The 16,075-nt window shown below is 34.9% G+C and overlaps 1 protein-coding gene across 1 annotated transcript in view; it reads left to right on the plus strand.

Moving 5' to 3' along the window:
• SYT10 (synaptotagmin 10) overlaps positions 1 to 16,075 on the plus strand; it is a 61,333-nt gene that overhangs the window by 17,320 nt on the left and 27,938 nt on the right. The window contains exons 2-3 of the mRNA XM_029954800.1: positions 538 to 895; positions 11,550 to 12,117. Coding sequence (XP_029810660.1) covers positions 538 to 895; positions 11,550 to 12,117 — 926 coding nt within the window. The remainder of the gene's footprint in view (positions 1 to 537; positions 896 to 11,549; positions 12,118 to 16,075) is intronic.

The following is a 16,075-nucleotide window of genomic DNA, read 5'->3' on the forward strand; positions in this document are numbered from 1 at the left end:
GACATGAGAAAGTAGGAACATACAAGGTTATCAAAAAGAACCTAGGGAGGTTAAAAATATAGCTATTAGTGTACCTCTTCTCTGTTAGTAATCCTTATTTATACTACAGAAAGTGATTTATACAAATATTTTACATGATTCCCTGCTTAGAAAGTGAGTTTACATCTTTTGATAAAAGATGAAACAAGCAGAAACCTTACTTATTGTGTGCATTTTCCAAGTTTCTTAAGTTTCATGACATGTTATAAGTTGCCACCTTTCATCTGCAAACTCTTGGACCCTTTGTAGTGTTCTTGGAAGTAATATGCATGTATCATCCTTTTCTATATCCAATTGGGATTTTTCATATATCTCCTTTGAAAATTTTCAGGAGTAATTATTAATCTTCCCTCCCTACAAAGATAACTTAAAAGTTAATTTTGAAACTCTAAAAAAGAACGCTATTGATAATAACCATAACATAAATTATCTCGTTTCTACTCTTTTAGGTACACTATCAGTGGATTAATATTTCTTCACATTGTAATTTTTTTCCAGATATTTCAGTCAGCTTGTTAGCGGTGGTTGTCAGCTTCTGTGGCCTGGCCTTGTTGGTTGTCTCGCTGTTTGTCTTCTGGAAGTTGTGCTGGCCTTGCTGGAAAAGCAAACCTGTGACTTCCAATGTCAGTACCCTTCCACAGAGCATTTCAAGTGCTCCTACTGAAGTCTTTGAGACTGAAGAGAAAAAAGAAGTTAAAGAAAATGAAAAGCCAGCTCTAAAAGCTGTTGAGCCTGCTATAAAAATCAGCCACACTTCCCCTGATATCCCAGCGGAAGTCCAAAATGCTTTAAAAGAACATTTAATTAAACATGCACGTGTGCAAAGACAAATTACTGAACCTACGTCCTCATCCCGGTAAGAAAAGATCAAATATATAAAACCATGCGTGTGTGTGTGTGTGTGTGTGTGTGTGTGTGTGTGTGTGTGATTTTGTAAGAGAGAAAAGTGGCTCAGGTGGTTAAGGTCCAGCTCTTGATTTTTGCTCAGGTCATGATCCCACAGTTCATGAGATTGAGCCCCGAGTCAGGCTTCATGCTGAGTCCACTTGAGATTCTCTCCCTGGCTCTGCCTCTTCCCCACTCGCTCATGCACACATGTGCTCTTTCTCAAAATGAAGAAACATTAAAAATTTAAATAAATAAATAAATAAACATTTTAAAAAGGGAAAAGGGTAGAAGAGGAAGTAAGGATGAGAGAACCTGAGCACAAAAGAGACAGACGGACCAGTACCATGAAAGGGTTTTAGTAGGATTTAAGGTCTCAGTAAAATAATGTAACTACAGACTATTATTTAACTCTTTCCCTTGAAATATCATTGCTTGATAGTTGCTACTTGCAGTCTCAGTGTAGTTTAATTCAACCAATAAATATCGAGAAAGCAGCCACTTGCAATGTCTGTCATGAAATCATCTGAAGTTCACCATCAAAACTGAATAACATAGACTAATGTTTAGTCTACGATTATTCAGGAAGTACATCGTCCACATGGAACCACTGGAAAATGTTATTTGAACCCACATAGGCCAAGCTCATATTGGCGGGGTGTGGTAAGCACCACAAGAGTTTTGGTGAATATCATGAGCACACTAAAGAGTGTACACAAAAGGAGGAAAATGAAAGGCCTTTTCATGGAGATATATTTTAACTCCACATAGAAAAATCAGTAAAAGATTACTTAAATCAAAATAATTTGTGAAACGTATTTCAAGTTGTGTTAACCGTAAAGGAAAAGTAGATTCTTGTGAAGAGTCATTTTTTCTACTAAGGATGGTCATCAATCCTTAAGATGAATGACAACATGATGGTACTAGTTTTTCTCTGGTTCTCAGAAGTAACGACTAGTTTTCCTCTAGGGCAGAGTAAAATCAGTGGTTTGGGGTGGTGAGTGCAGTTTCCTAACTTCCTAGTCTTCCCTTTCTGCCTCTCTAAATCTAAGTGTTATCTATGCTTTCTGACATGACATACTTTGTAGGCTTAGAAATCTATGAAATTAAAACACTGTGCATGGATTGTGTTTGCCACTAGGATTGAAAGAATATTCGGTATATCTTTTGTGAAATAGAAAAGAATTGTATCAGTAAATAAATCCACCTCTTTCTGAAATACATTTCTAGAGAAACAAGTAAGAATAATTGTTACTTTGGGGATAAGAAACTTTAGAATAAGGAGGATGGATGGAGGTGACTTTTCCACCTCCTTACGCTTTTCTGTGCTCTTTAAAATTTATAAACAATGTATGCCTCATAGTTTTTCTGAGCAATGGCATTTAGGGTCATTTTAATTTTTATGATTTCCATGTAATACGAATATATGTTAACTTAAACTTACCTAGTATGGGTATTTAGCTGAAATAATTATCCCCTATGCTACTTTTAAAAATATTTATAAGAGGGGCATCTGGGTTGCTCAGTTGGTTAAGCGTCCAATATCGGTTCAGGTCATGATCTCATAGTTTGTGAGTTTGAGCCCCACATTGGGCTCTGTGCTGCCTGCTTCAGATTCTCTGCCTCCCCCCTCTCTCTGCCCCTCTCATGCTCATGCTCTGTTTCTCTCTGTCTCTCAATAATAAATATTTTAAAATTTTAAATAAAAACAAAAAATACATATATTTATTTTAAAAAATTGCTTTAAAATTATCTCTTGATTACTTGATTATCACTACTGTCATCACTGGCAACAGTGGCCAAATACAATATTTAATAAAGCCTTAATGACACTCAGAAGGTTTAGGGTAAAAATGTTAATTAATTTACAAAACATTTTTATTTTTTTACAAAACATTTAAAAAATATTAACAGTAGTATGTACATCAATCAGCTTACTACTCAGAATCATTAAGCTTTTTTAGTTGATAAAGTGTACCCTACATAAGGACACTTTGTCCCCCAATCTTAAAAAAAAAATCAAGATTGAATTATATATCTCTCATATTTTCTAAGAGAAAAAGTAGAATACAAGTTCATAGTTTTGCTAGAACTTGGATATCATTTCATCTGTCTCTTTTAATTTCCTTGTTTATATGAGTGGCTGGGGAAGGAAGAAAGATTTATTTTTGAGGACTTGCAATTTGGCCACTATGCCAGGCACCCTTCCTGCTAATTCTGCCAACCTGCATGAAGTAAGTATTATTAATTATTCCCATTACTTGTGAGTTAACTCATCCCAGAGAGATTTATCATTTTGCCTAAAGTCATGCAGCTGGTGAAAGTTGGAATTCAAATTTATCCAGATTGATGGTTTCACATTTTAAGCATTAAAGCCAAGGTGATATAGTTTTTTACAATCAAAGATGTTAGTTACAAAGCCTGCTGAGGACGGATAGTTTGGAGATTGAAGAATAAGGGCATCTTCCTGCTCATTCTACCCGGAAATCTAAAATTGTAAGTGATTATTGTGAATGACTAGAATCATGATTTTAATCTCTTTGGCCTTGAGATGAATTCCTTGCAGAAAACTTGATTATACTTGGTTCTCAAAACTTCTCATCTACATTAATTCCTTCATCATACTAGAAATTACCTTTATATGGAAAGAGGAGGAAATTGCTGAGTTCATTATGCAGCTCACTTGGACACAGAGATTGAGAGCACATTATCATAAATCAGATTATTCTGCCCAAATCTTAACTTTCCACTGAAATGTAGCAAAATCAAACCACACACACACACACACACACACACACACACACACACACACACAATGGATTTAACTTTAACACTTCGTTTTGTCACCTTTTTAGGCTATGCCAGTTCCAGTCTGCCATTGAGACTCCCTTTTAGTCGGATCTGACAGTAGCTGACAAATATCTTATGCTTTCAAGTCTTATTCGTCTCTATGACTTAATAGCATTTTGATTGGTTCATAAGTTAATAGCATTACTGGAAACTGGAATATTTTCCAAGTTCTCATCTTCCTTTTCAAGTTCCTAGATAAGTGACCCCATCAGCCTTCCAGCAGCCAAATGATCCAAGAAGCATCTCTGTATTTCTTGGTTACTCATGTTATTCTAGCATGTATCTTGATTGATTGTTCATTCATCCAAAAATATTCAGTAGATATTTACTAAGGGGTATCATCAGTGTCTTATGCACACTCTGTCCACTCTGCAAATTTAAGGGAGCAGGAAAAAAAATACAACATAATGTAAAGATAAGAGATGAAAGACCAACTTCAGTACAAGAAATTACACAAGTATAAACTGTGGTGGAGAATGTGGAATTCTGAGAACAGAAAAATTATTTCTAGCATGAGGCTTGGAAAAGGGCTATTAGGCAAAGGCTTAAGGAAACTAAGAATTCACATAAATGGCAATTGGGAGAAAGTCTGCATCCAAAATGGAAACTATTTATGTGAAAAGACCTAGAATAGGAAATGTTGCCATGAAAGTAGGTGAGTTACTGGATCAGAAAGAGTTTGGTGGAGAAGTAAAAGAAGAGAAAGTCAAACTAAAGGAGGCCTTAAAATCATGGCCAGGATATTCAAGGTCTGTCTGTCAAAAATATTTGCAGCAGAAGAGTCCCTTGGATAAAGAGCTGTGTTCTAGGAAAATTAATTTGGCAACAGTTTATAGGACAGACTAAAGAAAAACAATCTATTTGATAAATTAATATAGTAGGTCAGGCATGATAAAATTAAAAAATAGCAAACAATAATCAAAAGACGAAAACCTGAAGGAAGTTGTAAAAGAAAAATCTAAGATACCTTATTTAAAAAAACACTGTGATACTTCAGTCATTATAAGTATAGCCTATACATTTTAAAAGCCTGCCATTCAAATTATTATAATCTGATGATACTAAGCTACCATTCAAGCATTGTGGTTCCATATTCCCCCACACATAGAGTTCTGTGCTGCTTTCTTAGGCAGAAAATCTGCCAAATTCACTTGTGTATTGCTCTTGACACTAGACAGAGTACTGTAAGAACTCAGATTATATTTGTTGGTCTGAAAAAAAATGAATTTTATGACATCATCCTATAGATCCAAATGCGTATTTCATGATTGCCCACTAAAGGAGTGCTTGGTCTTTTTACTATCCCCACCTCTCCACAGCTGCAGTTTTGCTTTTGTGCTTCCCTCATCTGGGATAGTGACCTCTTTTTTTAATCTACTATAAGATGTTTAAAAAAAAAAAGGCATCTGAGATTCTACTTTCTTTGCCCAATTATGAGCTATTACCCTTTATTATTTGAAGCCACAGTTATAATCTAGCAATTGTTTATTGTCCTAATATTTAGCTCTATCTATTTGCCAAATTCAGTGCTAAGTTCTCAGAGAACAAGGCCGTGTAGGCTACTTTTATGCAATTCTAATTTCTGTCACTTATAGGTACAGATTAAGCATCAAGTGATGCTTTTGATTGATTGGTCATCTCTCCACTTCACTTTGCTCTTTTAACAAGAGCATCAGGTGGTGAGATACACTGTCCATATTAGACAGAGGTTAATGATGATATACTCCCAGGGATGAGTATGAGGGCCAATTTTCTGTCCATTCATTAACGGTATAGAGGAGAGGTGAATAGTAAGTGGCAAAATAATTTGTTGAGGATGAGGAATTATACAGGTTAGCCACTGTTAGGATTCTAAGTACCTACTGAAAAATAATTAGGAAACCTAATGGCAGAGCCAATTGAACATGAACAAGAGCAGGAAAATGTGCATGGGAAGAAATCATTGACTTATATGTGCTCATGGACTTACAATCAGCTATGAATGGTTGCTTACAAAGGTAATGTTTAAAATCATTACACAAGGGAAATGAAAGAATTATATAAAAATACGTAAAACTGGACTTTATAGTTTTCTTTAAGAGATTTTTTAAGTTAAATTCCTCCTGAAAGAGCAGAAATCGCAATTATCCATTCCAGGGCACTGTAAGTAATGGAAAGCAAGATGTTATACAAAGGGAGAGTATAAAAGATACACTCCTGGCTAGGAGGTCAAGAAGCAGTACTTGCCCAAAACTGTGAGAGGACCTGTGAACTATTCTTAGAAGTAAAATGTCATGAAACATGCTCTGCAGGTGCTTGAGATGGTTAAATAATCCTTTTCATGAAACATGTGTTTGATTAATACACGAACTTCTTTTCTGAAGTGGGATGGCTCTTTGTACTGAAGTCAAAGACAAAAACCTTATAAAATAAAGTAAACTTGGGGAGTTTGTTTTCTGGCACTGACAAATACCATCTTTATAAGCACTATTTATGAACTGATTGTACCCTCCTATCTAATACAGAATTAGAAGTTTGATTTCAGGAGTTATAGGAATATTAGGGTGAATTGTTTTAATACAAACTCCAATTAATATTTCCTGAATCCCAGCATATGTTATTATGAAATTCATGAAGAGGTGAATAATACTTAGTCTTTGCTGTTACAAATACTACAGTCTAGCAAAAGGGTTGAGGAAATGAAGAAAGATGTGAAAACAAGTAATTTCAATACACTGCAGACATCAGGAACACCATATAGACTGAGAAGTGGAGACTTGTAAAGTAGGAGAAAAGCCAAGAGTTATAACTTGGAAGCCAAGTGAACAGAGTATGTAAATAACCAGGAATGATTAATTGTTATGTGACCCTAATAAGGTCAGCTGGGATGAAGACCCTGCATTGCCCTGTGACCTTAGCAAAGTGGGGATGACCTTGTTTATATTTCTAAGATTGGTTATGGTGGTGTGGGCTCTATAAAGCTAATTGGAGTATGTTTGAGTAGAAGGAAATAAATTGGACAGTAAAGAGACTGTCCTCCACTCTTTCAAGGAGTTTTGCTACAAATGTGTCAGAGAAACAGAGTAGTACAGAGAGAGGAAGTGGCATAAAGAAAGGTTTCCTTTAAGATAGGAGAAACAATAGTGTGCTTTTATACTGATTGATAGTGATTCAACAGAGGTAGGATTAATGCCATAAACAGACGGAATATTCTTGAAGGTGACATGAGACAAAATGGGATTTAGTATATAAGTAGAGGGATTGGCCTTACAGCAAATATATAGGTACAGATGCTGATAAGAGGGCTGATGAGATAGTGGGAGTCTGTGGAAGGTTTCTGCTCTTTGCTTCAGTTTCTCCAAATGCAGTGGAATGTTAGGTCATTAATGTAGACTGAGAATGAAGAAGGTGATGGAGGTTTGTAGAAAGGTAAGACAGTATTAAATAGTCTTCTTGTGAATCTAGGAGGTTGAGAGAGAGATGGAATTGCTTTGCTGCATGAGTTTGCATGAGGAATGTGGTCATGAATTTAAAGTGGAGCAGTGAGGGGCGGGCACCTGGGTGGCTAGTTGGTTAAGCATTCAACTCTTGATCTCACAGTGCGTGAGATCAAGCCACATGGCAGGCTCTACACTGACAGCAGGGAGCCTGCTTGGGATTCTCTCTTTGCCCCTCTCTCTGCCCCGCCTGCAAGCAAGTGCATACACACACACACTTGTGCTCTCTCTAAATGAAAAATAAAGCAGAGCAGTGAGCGTTGGTTCTCCAATTGCACTTGTGCAGGTGTAGAGATGATGGAGACATGAATTCAGCAAGAGCTGCAGTTTTGTCCTAAGGAAGTAGAGAGCAACAGGGAATAGGGGATGTGTGCATGAGAGTGACTACTGATTAGCCATGAAACTAAAACTAGGTAAGAGAGGAAAATGATATGAGGAAAGTAGGAACTATGAAATGGTTGGTAGAGTCAAGGATTGGAGGTTCTGGTGAGTTGGAAAGGTTGTCTGGGTTGGAGTATAAGAGGGTCTGAGCTAGAAAGGTAATAAGTGTTGATTGGGGAGAGGAATGCATGACACTGGGATTCTGGAGAATGTGCAGCTAATGATGAGAAAATCTATGTACATGGTAGTAGCTTCAGTAAGTAAAGAGCATCATTGCAGGAGGGGAGTTCAGGGAACCCAGAGGCCACAAGGTGGGAAGAAATATGTGCATTGCTGGCAGTTAAAAAATTTAAAAAAACAACAGTGTTTTAGTGGAGCAGGAAGTGAAAATAATGAAGACTTAATAAGTAGTGATGGGGAGTGACTTGCTTACTTGAGCTCCAGCACTAGGAGAGGTGGATGAAGGGAGGATGATGTCAGAGCGGCAGTGGGGACCAGTAGGATTATAGACTGCCAGTGGAGCAGGACTGTGGGGAAAACATCAGCCCTACATGAGAGGGGCACACGGGAAGCATGACTTTTCATGAAAAGTCATGTTTCTACTGAGCAATAAGGTGAAAAGAACATTCAAAGAAGAGATTAAGGATATAGAGGACTTTACTGATTCTAATTTTTATTTATTTTTTTAAGTTTATTTTGTTTGAAGGAAAGGATCTGTTGGTAATAAATATTTTTAAATCATGGTAATGCATGTTATTCTCATGGCATTAAGTAATTTTGATCTAGCTACTGTCAGATATCTAGGTATGGTAGGGACAGGTTTTCCTTCTCTATCTAGAGAAGTACTTGGGTGGTGCCATCCTGGTTTGATGGGTAAGAATGGGATCAGTAATAGTCAAATGGCCTATACTTTGATTGGTTGGATATTTATGTGAGACTAGCCACTTATCATGTCATTCCAAAAGAGAAAAAGAAAAGGGGCAGGGGGAGGGGGAAGCAAGAAGAAGGTCTGTTTTGTCATGGGAATAGTTTAAACACTGTAATAATTAAACCTTCTCTTAACTGACTAGCTAAACTATGACTTAGAATATGTACTATTTACCCTATAATTAAGGGCACTGGCTTACTAGAACAAAAACATTACTAATCTTTGATTCTTGCTGAGGGGCTTTACAGCTGTACAATTATATTCACAGACATAAAGAAATTGCTGATTTTTAGGGAAAGGTTAGAAGATTAAATTTTTATTATATTGAAAGTAGGAATGTGAAATTATGGAATCAATCTATAAGAAATAAGGAATTAACTTTTGGGGGAATTTTACTTACAAAATTTTTCTATAAATATCATTATAGGGGTGCCTGGGTAGTTCAGTCGATTGATCCTCCAGCTCTTGATTTTGGTTCAGGTCATGATCTCATGGTTCATGGGATCGAGCCCTGCATTGGGCTCCACACTGGCAGCATTGGGCCCACTTAGGATTCTCTCTCCCTCTCCCTCCACTCCTCCCCTGTTCATGTACATGCTCTATAAATAAATAAGTAAATAAATAAACAGACAAATATTTAAAAAAATAAAAATCTTTACATAAATGAAAGCAATTTAGTCAGAAATATTATTCATTTAACAATTGTATTCCAAATCTCTTAAGAACCCTGAATATATAACTAAATTATACTAGATCCCCTTCAATACTTCAAAACATATACTACTTGTATTCTTTCTAAAATCATTCTTATTTTCATAAATGCTCTCCAATGGTGACCTCACCCTAATTTAAGCCCCTGATCCTGTATCAGGAATAGATATAGAAGCTTAAGAAAAATATGATATTCCAATAACAGATTAGCACTAAAGAATATCAAGAATTAGAATGGGATTAGCTGTATTATTTTCATGGTATTTAAATAGTTGTTTAGCATTTCAGCCCCAAGAAAAGAAAATAAGCTAATTAAATGTAAGAGAATAAATGTGGAACACCTGATTATAATTCTGATTTTATATAACATAATTTATGTAATAAAATTCTGTTTACTAATACACATAATGATACCATGAATAAAATTATTAAAGAATCAGAATGACAGAGAATCATAGAAATTAAGTATTAGAAAACAGAAGTCTAGCATCTCGCCTGAGGCTGAAACCTTTTTCTTCAACATCTAACCTTTGTTTCTGTACTTTGTGTTCACCATTTTGGACAGCTCTAGATATTTTTAAATGTTCCCTTATATTGAGCCAAAGTCCATCTTTTTACCTTTAACTTCCATAGATTCTCATTAATTCTGCCATGACAGTCCCTCAGAAATTAGAAGACAGATTCCTGCCCTTTCTAGATTTAACATCCTCAGCTCCTCAAATTACTGCTTACTTCTGGATATTCACTCATTTTTTTTATGCCTCTTAAATCAGTCCTTATGTGTGCATCAGTCAATCAAGTATTAGTTAAACAATGTCCTCAGTATTACTTAGTGCTTGCTGTAAAATATGTAGACCTCTAAGAGACAACAGAAGTGAGTACAGGATTTTAAAGTTAAGTACTAGATAGGTATCAAGTGTAAGAGAGAGCTGAAAGGAGAGTCGGGCAAAGACTAGTATAGAAAGCAAAACAGAGTGAATGAGGATCTGGACTGAGGAAATGGAACAGAATGGACAAGTATATGGAATGTTTCAAAGCAAACATCAACTGGATTTATAAAATTGAGTAAATCTCATGAATAAAGAAAAGGTGATTCAAAGCATACTGCAGTTTCCCACACAAAAATGGCTGATAAAAATGTTAGAGCTCTTGTCTGAGGTTGTGGAATGGAGAACTAGTTTGAGAACAAAAGGCAGAAAATGATTGTGCTTGAGTTTGGGGAAAAACTAACATATCCATTTAGAAATCTCTCTTGGAGATGAAGAAATATGGGGCTAGAAGTTTGCATTTCTGAGATATATGCAGGGAACCGTCAGATTTAAGATGACAGTTGTGGTTCAAACACTGATCTTTAGTCTGTTGGAGAGACTAAGGGGAATGAAGAACAGAAGACCTGGAACTAAGCCTTGAGGAGGCACATAAGTTGATACAGCTTATGCCAGAAATCACAGATGAAGTAGAAGAGAAGCTGATCTTAATGCAAGTCACATTTACAAGACACTGGTAAGTTGATCTAGCTAATGTTCCAGAAATGTTGACTAGATGAACAGTAACAATGATAACAGGAAAGCCAGTTTGAATTCTAAAAAACTCTATTAGATTGGCCCCAAAGTCTAAAAGTCTACATTTTTAATCCTTAGAATTTCTGAAGCCCACTCCATGTTGAAAAAAGGAAAATATACTAATTTTGGCTGTCACCACTATACAGTCTTTTCACAAGTAAATATTCATTTAGTTATCTTAAGTATTAGCAATAATTAACACAGTATAAGAATAGGTGGACTAATGTTTTTTTATTGTAATGAGGTAGTCACTAAAACATGAAATTCATGAGATGCAAATATCCAGATATAAAGAAACCAGCCATCTGAATGATTTGTCTATACAAGACTTAGAGAAGATATAACCAGATGATTGATGATTCGTGGTATTTTGTGGAATACGAAACTTTATTGGTAATTGTGTTTCTTGACAATTGTTTTTAATTATGTGCTTATGACTGAGAGTACAAAATTCCAAAAGCTTAAAAAATGTATATTTGAGTGTTTCATATGTTTCTGTAATTTTAGAAGTCTTTTCCTTTGAATATTGCATTTCTGGTTTTTCAGAAGTAGCTGTGTGTGTGTGTGGGTGTGTGGGTGTCCATCTATCTTTCTATTTATACAAATGCAGTGCTTTCATTATCTGGGGGTGGGGGGAGAGTGTATACGGCACTGTATACTGTTGTCATCAAAACGATCTACCTAACTTATCTTGTGTGTGCATGTGTATATATACAGCCACAATTCCTTCAGGAGACACCTACCAAGGCAAATGCAGGTTTCCAGTGTTGATTTTAGCATGGGCACAGAACCCATTTTACAAAGAGGAGAAACAACAACCAGCATTGGGAGGATAAAACCAGAGCTCTACAAACAGAAATCTGTTGACTCTGAGGGCAACAAGGAAGAAGATGTCAAAACCTGCGGGAAACTTAACTTCACTCTCCAGTATGACTACGAAAATGAATTTCTGGTTGTTAAAATTATCAAAGCCTTAGATCTCCCTGCTAAAGACTTCACAGGCACTTCTGACCCTTACGTGAAGATGTATCTTCTTCCAGATAGGAAAAAGAAATTTCAGACCCGTGTGCACAGAAAGACTTTAAATCCTCTATTTGATGAAACTTTTCAGTTTCCTGTAGCATATGATCAACTAAGCAACCGAAAACTACATTTCAGTGTTTATGATTTTGACAGATTTTCTAGACATGACATGATTGGGGAAGTGATTCTTGATAATTTGTTTGAAGTCTCTGATCTCTCCAGGGAAGCCACAGTGTGGAAAGATATTCATTGTGCTACCACAGTAAGTAATAATTCCACCAAACTATTTTTTTCACCTGTAGTGGTATATAAAACTAATTATCACTCAACTTACTGGAATGAGTTTACAAAGTTACAGAATTTATATACTAAGAACCTGCAAAGGTAGGACTTGATTACATATGTAATAATAATTTAGGCATGTCACACAATATTAGTGATTAAGTTAATTTAAAAAACAGCTCTTGTAAGTTAACAAAAATAGTAATTCTTTTCTCTTGTAAAATATTTATTTTATAACCTATTCCCAGCACTCAGTTTCCACATAACTAATATTGAGTGACTTTCATTATTTCAGATTTTTTTCCTCAGTCCACACCTAAAATGTACTTTGATATTATTTGAAAAGGCCTTGGTTTAGTCTAAAACAGCCCGTTCCTTTAGAAGTTTTCATGGAATAGACACAATTACAGAATTTGAAATGTTTAATGAACAGAAGTGATTGTTCATACTAGAATTTTTGTTTAACATTACAAATTTCTTTCTCTTAACATAAGTAATAACTTTAATATTGAAGATTTGGAAAATAGTAAAAAACATAATACAAAATTAAAATATTCCATAATGCTACCAATTACATATAATATCATGGCATATTGCTTTCTAAATTTTTTTCTGTGCATGTTTTAAAATTATTAAGTTCAATCTAAGTTTCAGGGCGCCTGGGTGGCTCAGTTCGTTGAGCATCCAACTCTTGATTTAGGCTCAGGTCATGATCTCATGGTTCATGGGTTTGAGACCTGTGTTGGGTTCTGTGCTGAGAACACTGAATCTGGTTGGGATTCTCTCTCTCTCTCTCTCTCTCTCTCTCATTCTCTCTCTCTCTCTCTCATTCTCTCCGTCTCTCCACTCTCTAAATAAATAAATAAATAGTTCAAACCAAGTTTAAATTTTTTCACACTGATTTTCTTTTATGCTACATTTGTTTTATTGTATAATGTTTAAATATATGATCTATTTACCTAACCATTCTCTTAATGTTGGACATTTGAGCTAGGCATAAATTTTGTTATACTAAAAATTGTTATGTTCTTTTTTTATACAAATTTGTTTTATTTAAGATTATGTGTCTAGGGTAGAGTAATGAAGTTGGAGTTAGAAAACTGGTCACAAGTTAGATTGGAGAATTGTTTTGATTTGTTAGTTTTTAAATGGATACATTTAATTTTTTACCACCAATTTGCCTTTAAGTATTTACCATCTTTTGTCCAAACTTTACCAAAATTTATAAACTTAAAATAATAGAGATAATAGATCATTTAATAGAGATAAGTGATCATTTTAAGAATAAGAAAATTTAAAAATATATTAAAAAGACAAAAATAGGAAATTATATTTTAATTCAGAATAACTCCTGTTTTTTTAATTGTTTAGAGAGAGTATGTGAGCAGGAGAAAGGAGCAAAGGGAGCAAAAATAGGAAATTATATTTTAATTCAGAATAGCTCCTGTTTTTTATTGTTTAGAGAGAGAGAGAGAGAGAAAGAAAAAGAGAAAGAAAGAAAAAGAAAGAGAGGGAAAGTATCTTAAGCAGGCTCCATGCTCAGTGCAGAGCCCGACTCAGGGCTCAATCTTACTACGCTGGGCTCATGACCTGAGCCAAAATCCAAAGTTAGATTCTCAATGGACTGAGCCAGTTAGGTGCCCTAAGAGTAGTCCTTTTATGTTTTCCCCCCATCAGTGTTTTACTAATTAAAATCAGCATTTGGGGTCATTATATTTTCACTAAGAATGATATAGATAATTTAAAATTTTATACTTCCAGTTTGTTGAATTGCATCATCATACCATTCTCAATTGTTGGGTTTTTATTACTTGCTTTCCTCTGTGATATTTATCAGGAAACAAAGAAGAAGTTTTGAAACTGGATCATATTTCAAAGATTCACTGGAGCTCTTTTCATTTCATTTTGTTTTTCACTTTATTACTTATAATAGTGGAAAATCTGCAAATGCAGATAATGATTGTTAGGTTATTTCTTTCTTGATACCCCAATCTTATCCCTTCTTTTATATTCATTCAGTAAATATTTGCTAAGTGCCTAGTATGGGTTTGGCATGTTCTAAATACTTAGGGATGCAAAAAATTGTTTTAAGGCATGTTCTTGGGCACATGTAGGAAAATCAAGGATAATTTCCCCATCTTAATCATGTCTGCAAAGTCCTTTTGCCATGTAGGTAACATATTCATAGATCTCAGAAATTGGGATGTGACCATCTTTAGGGGTACCTTTATTCTGATTACCACCTCTACACACATTTTCATTTCAATATTCTGGATACAAAAAGAAGTGGGTAATAATAAAATATATTATTTAATTATTCTAGCCAGATGACATTTCTCTGTGACTGGAACATTGAGGCACATAGTGTTCTAGATACTACTTGCAGGTTTTCTTTTAGGAAGATAATAATGAACCTACATTTCTTGACTATGGGACCCAAGTTAACAATATATGCGAGTATCATCTTTTTGGGTAGGGTGGTGTGTAATTAAAGTTTCACTTCAGCTTTTGAAAAATCATTAAGCAATTTTATATTTCAGATTACTAAAATGAAAAAAATATGGGTTTTGAAATTGCTTAAGTGACTATCTTTTCTTACACACTTTTAACTTCAAATAATTTCATACAGAAATAGAGTTTTCTACAAAGAAGGAGAAAAAAGGAAAGAGATAGAAAGAAATGTAGTTATATGCCCTCACTCATACAAGTTCTGTAGAAACCTGCAAAAATGATCCAGCTATGTGAACATAGATATAAAAGAATTTAAGTAACAGATAAAATATATATTTGAATTAAAATATTAGCTATCTTTATATTAGGAGACACAAATGACAAATAGATAAATATCTAGCTAAACATAGATCTTGAAAAACCATTCTTTTAAGGTTCTCACACTAAAATAATGTGTGAGTATTTTCGAGAGTGCCTTTATATACTGCAAACCTCCAACTTAAACATTCTAAAACTTAGTAAAAAATTTTTTGTCACCAACTTGAAATAGTTGATATATCTTTAATGTTTAATGAATCTCTTTAGTCCTGCTTTACTAATATCATATTGCTGTAAATGCCATGGACCTCTTTTTCCTTCTTCAGGCCAATGACATAATTATTAACATAGAACTCTATAGAAATAAGAGTTTCTGCTTTTTTGTGATTTTTTTAAAAATTATTTTATGTGTCTTGTTCCAACAGATTTTCACCATAGAGTATCTGTTACAGTTTTTTTCCATATATTCAGAGGCCTGTCAGAGGCCTGTCCAGGGCCTTCTTCAAAAATATCTTCCTAGGCCAGTTCATCAAATGAAATTGATTTCTTTACCTACAGCATTAGATTCAAATAACTTCAGTTTGATTACATAAGAATTTACTGAGAACATCCTATGTACAAAGTTTATACTTTAGTAAAATACAAATTTTTAAAAATTTGTATTTGATCAAGAACTTTAGTTTAATAGAAGAAACAAGTAAAGAAATAAAGTATATGCTAATGTATAAATAATACTATATAATATTTTCCTGAAAACGTCCACAAATGTGGTCTTGTTCTCACACACATTCTCTCCCTCTCTCCTCTCATTCAGATTATGTCTAATATAAAAACGGTTTATAAGATCACCATATGAGGATGATAGAATTCTGAATAAAGGTGGGGTGCCTGGGTGGCTCAGTCAGTTAAGCGTCCGACTTCGGCTCAGGTCATGATCTCACGGTTCGTGGGTTCGAGCCCCACGTAAGGCTCTGTGCTGACCTCTAGCTCAGAGCCTGGAGCCTGTCTTCAGATCCTGTGACTCCTTCTCTCTCTGACCCTCCCCTGCTCACACTATCTCTCTCTCTCTCTCTCAAAAATAAATAAAAACATTTAAAAAATTTAAAAAAAAAGAATTCTGAATAAAGGAAAGGGATGTTTCTTAATGAGGAAACAGCATGAGGAAAAGG

Source organism: Suricata suricatta, chromosome 10 (assembly GCF_006229205.1).
Source record: "Suricata suricatta isolate VVHF042 chromosome 10, meerkat_22Aug2017_6uvM2_HiC, whole genome shotgun sequence".
Lineage (NCBI taxonomy): Eukaryota > Metazoa > Chordata > Mammalia > Carnivora > Herpestidae > Suricata > Suricata suricatta.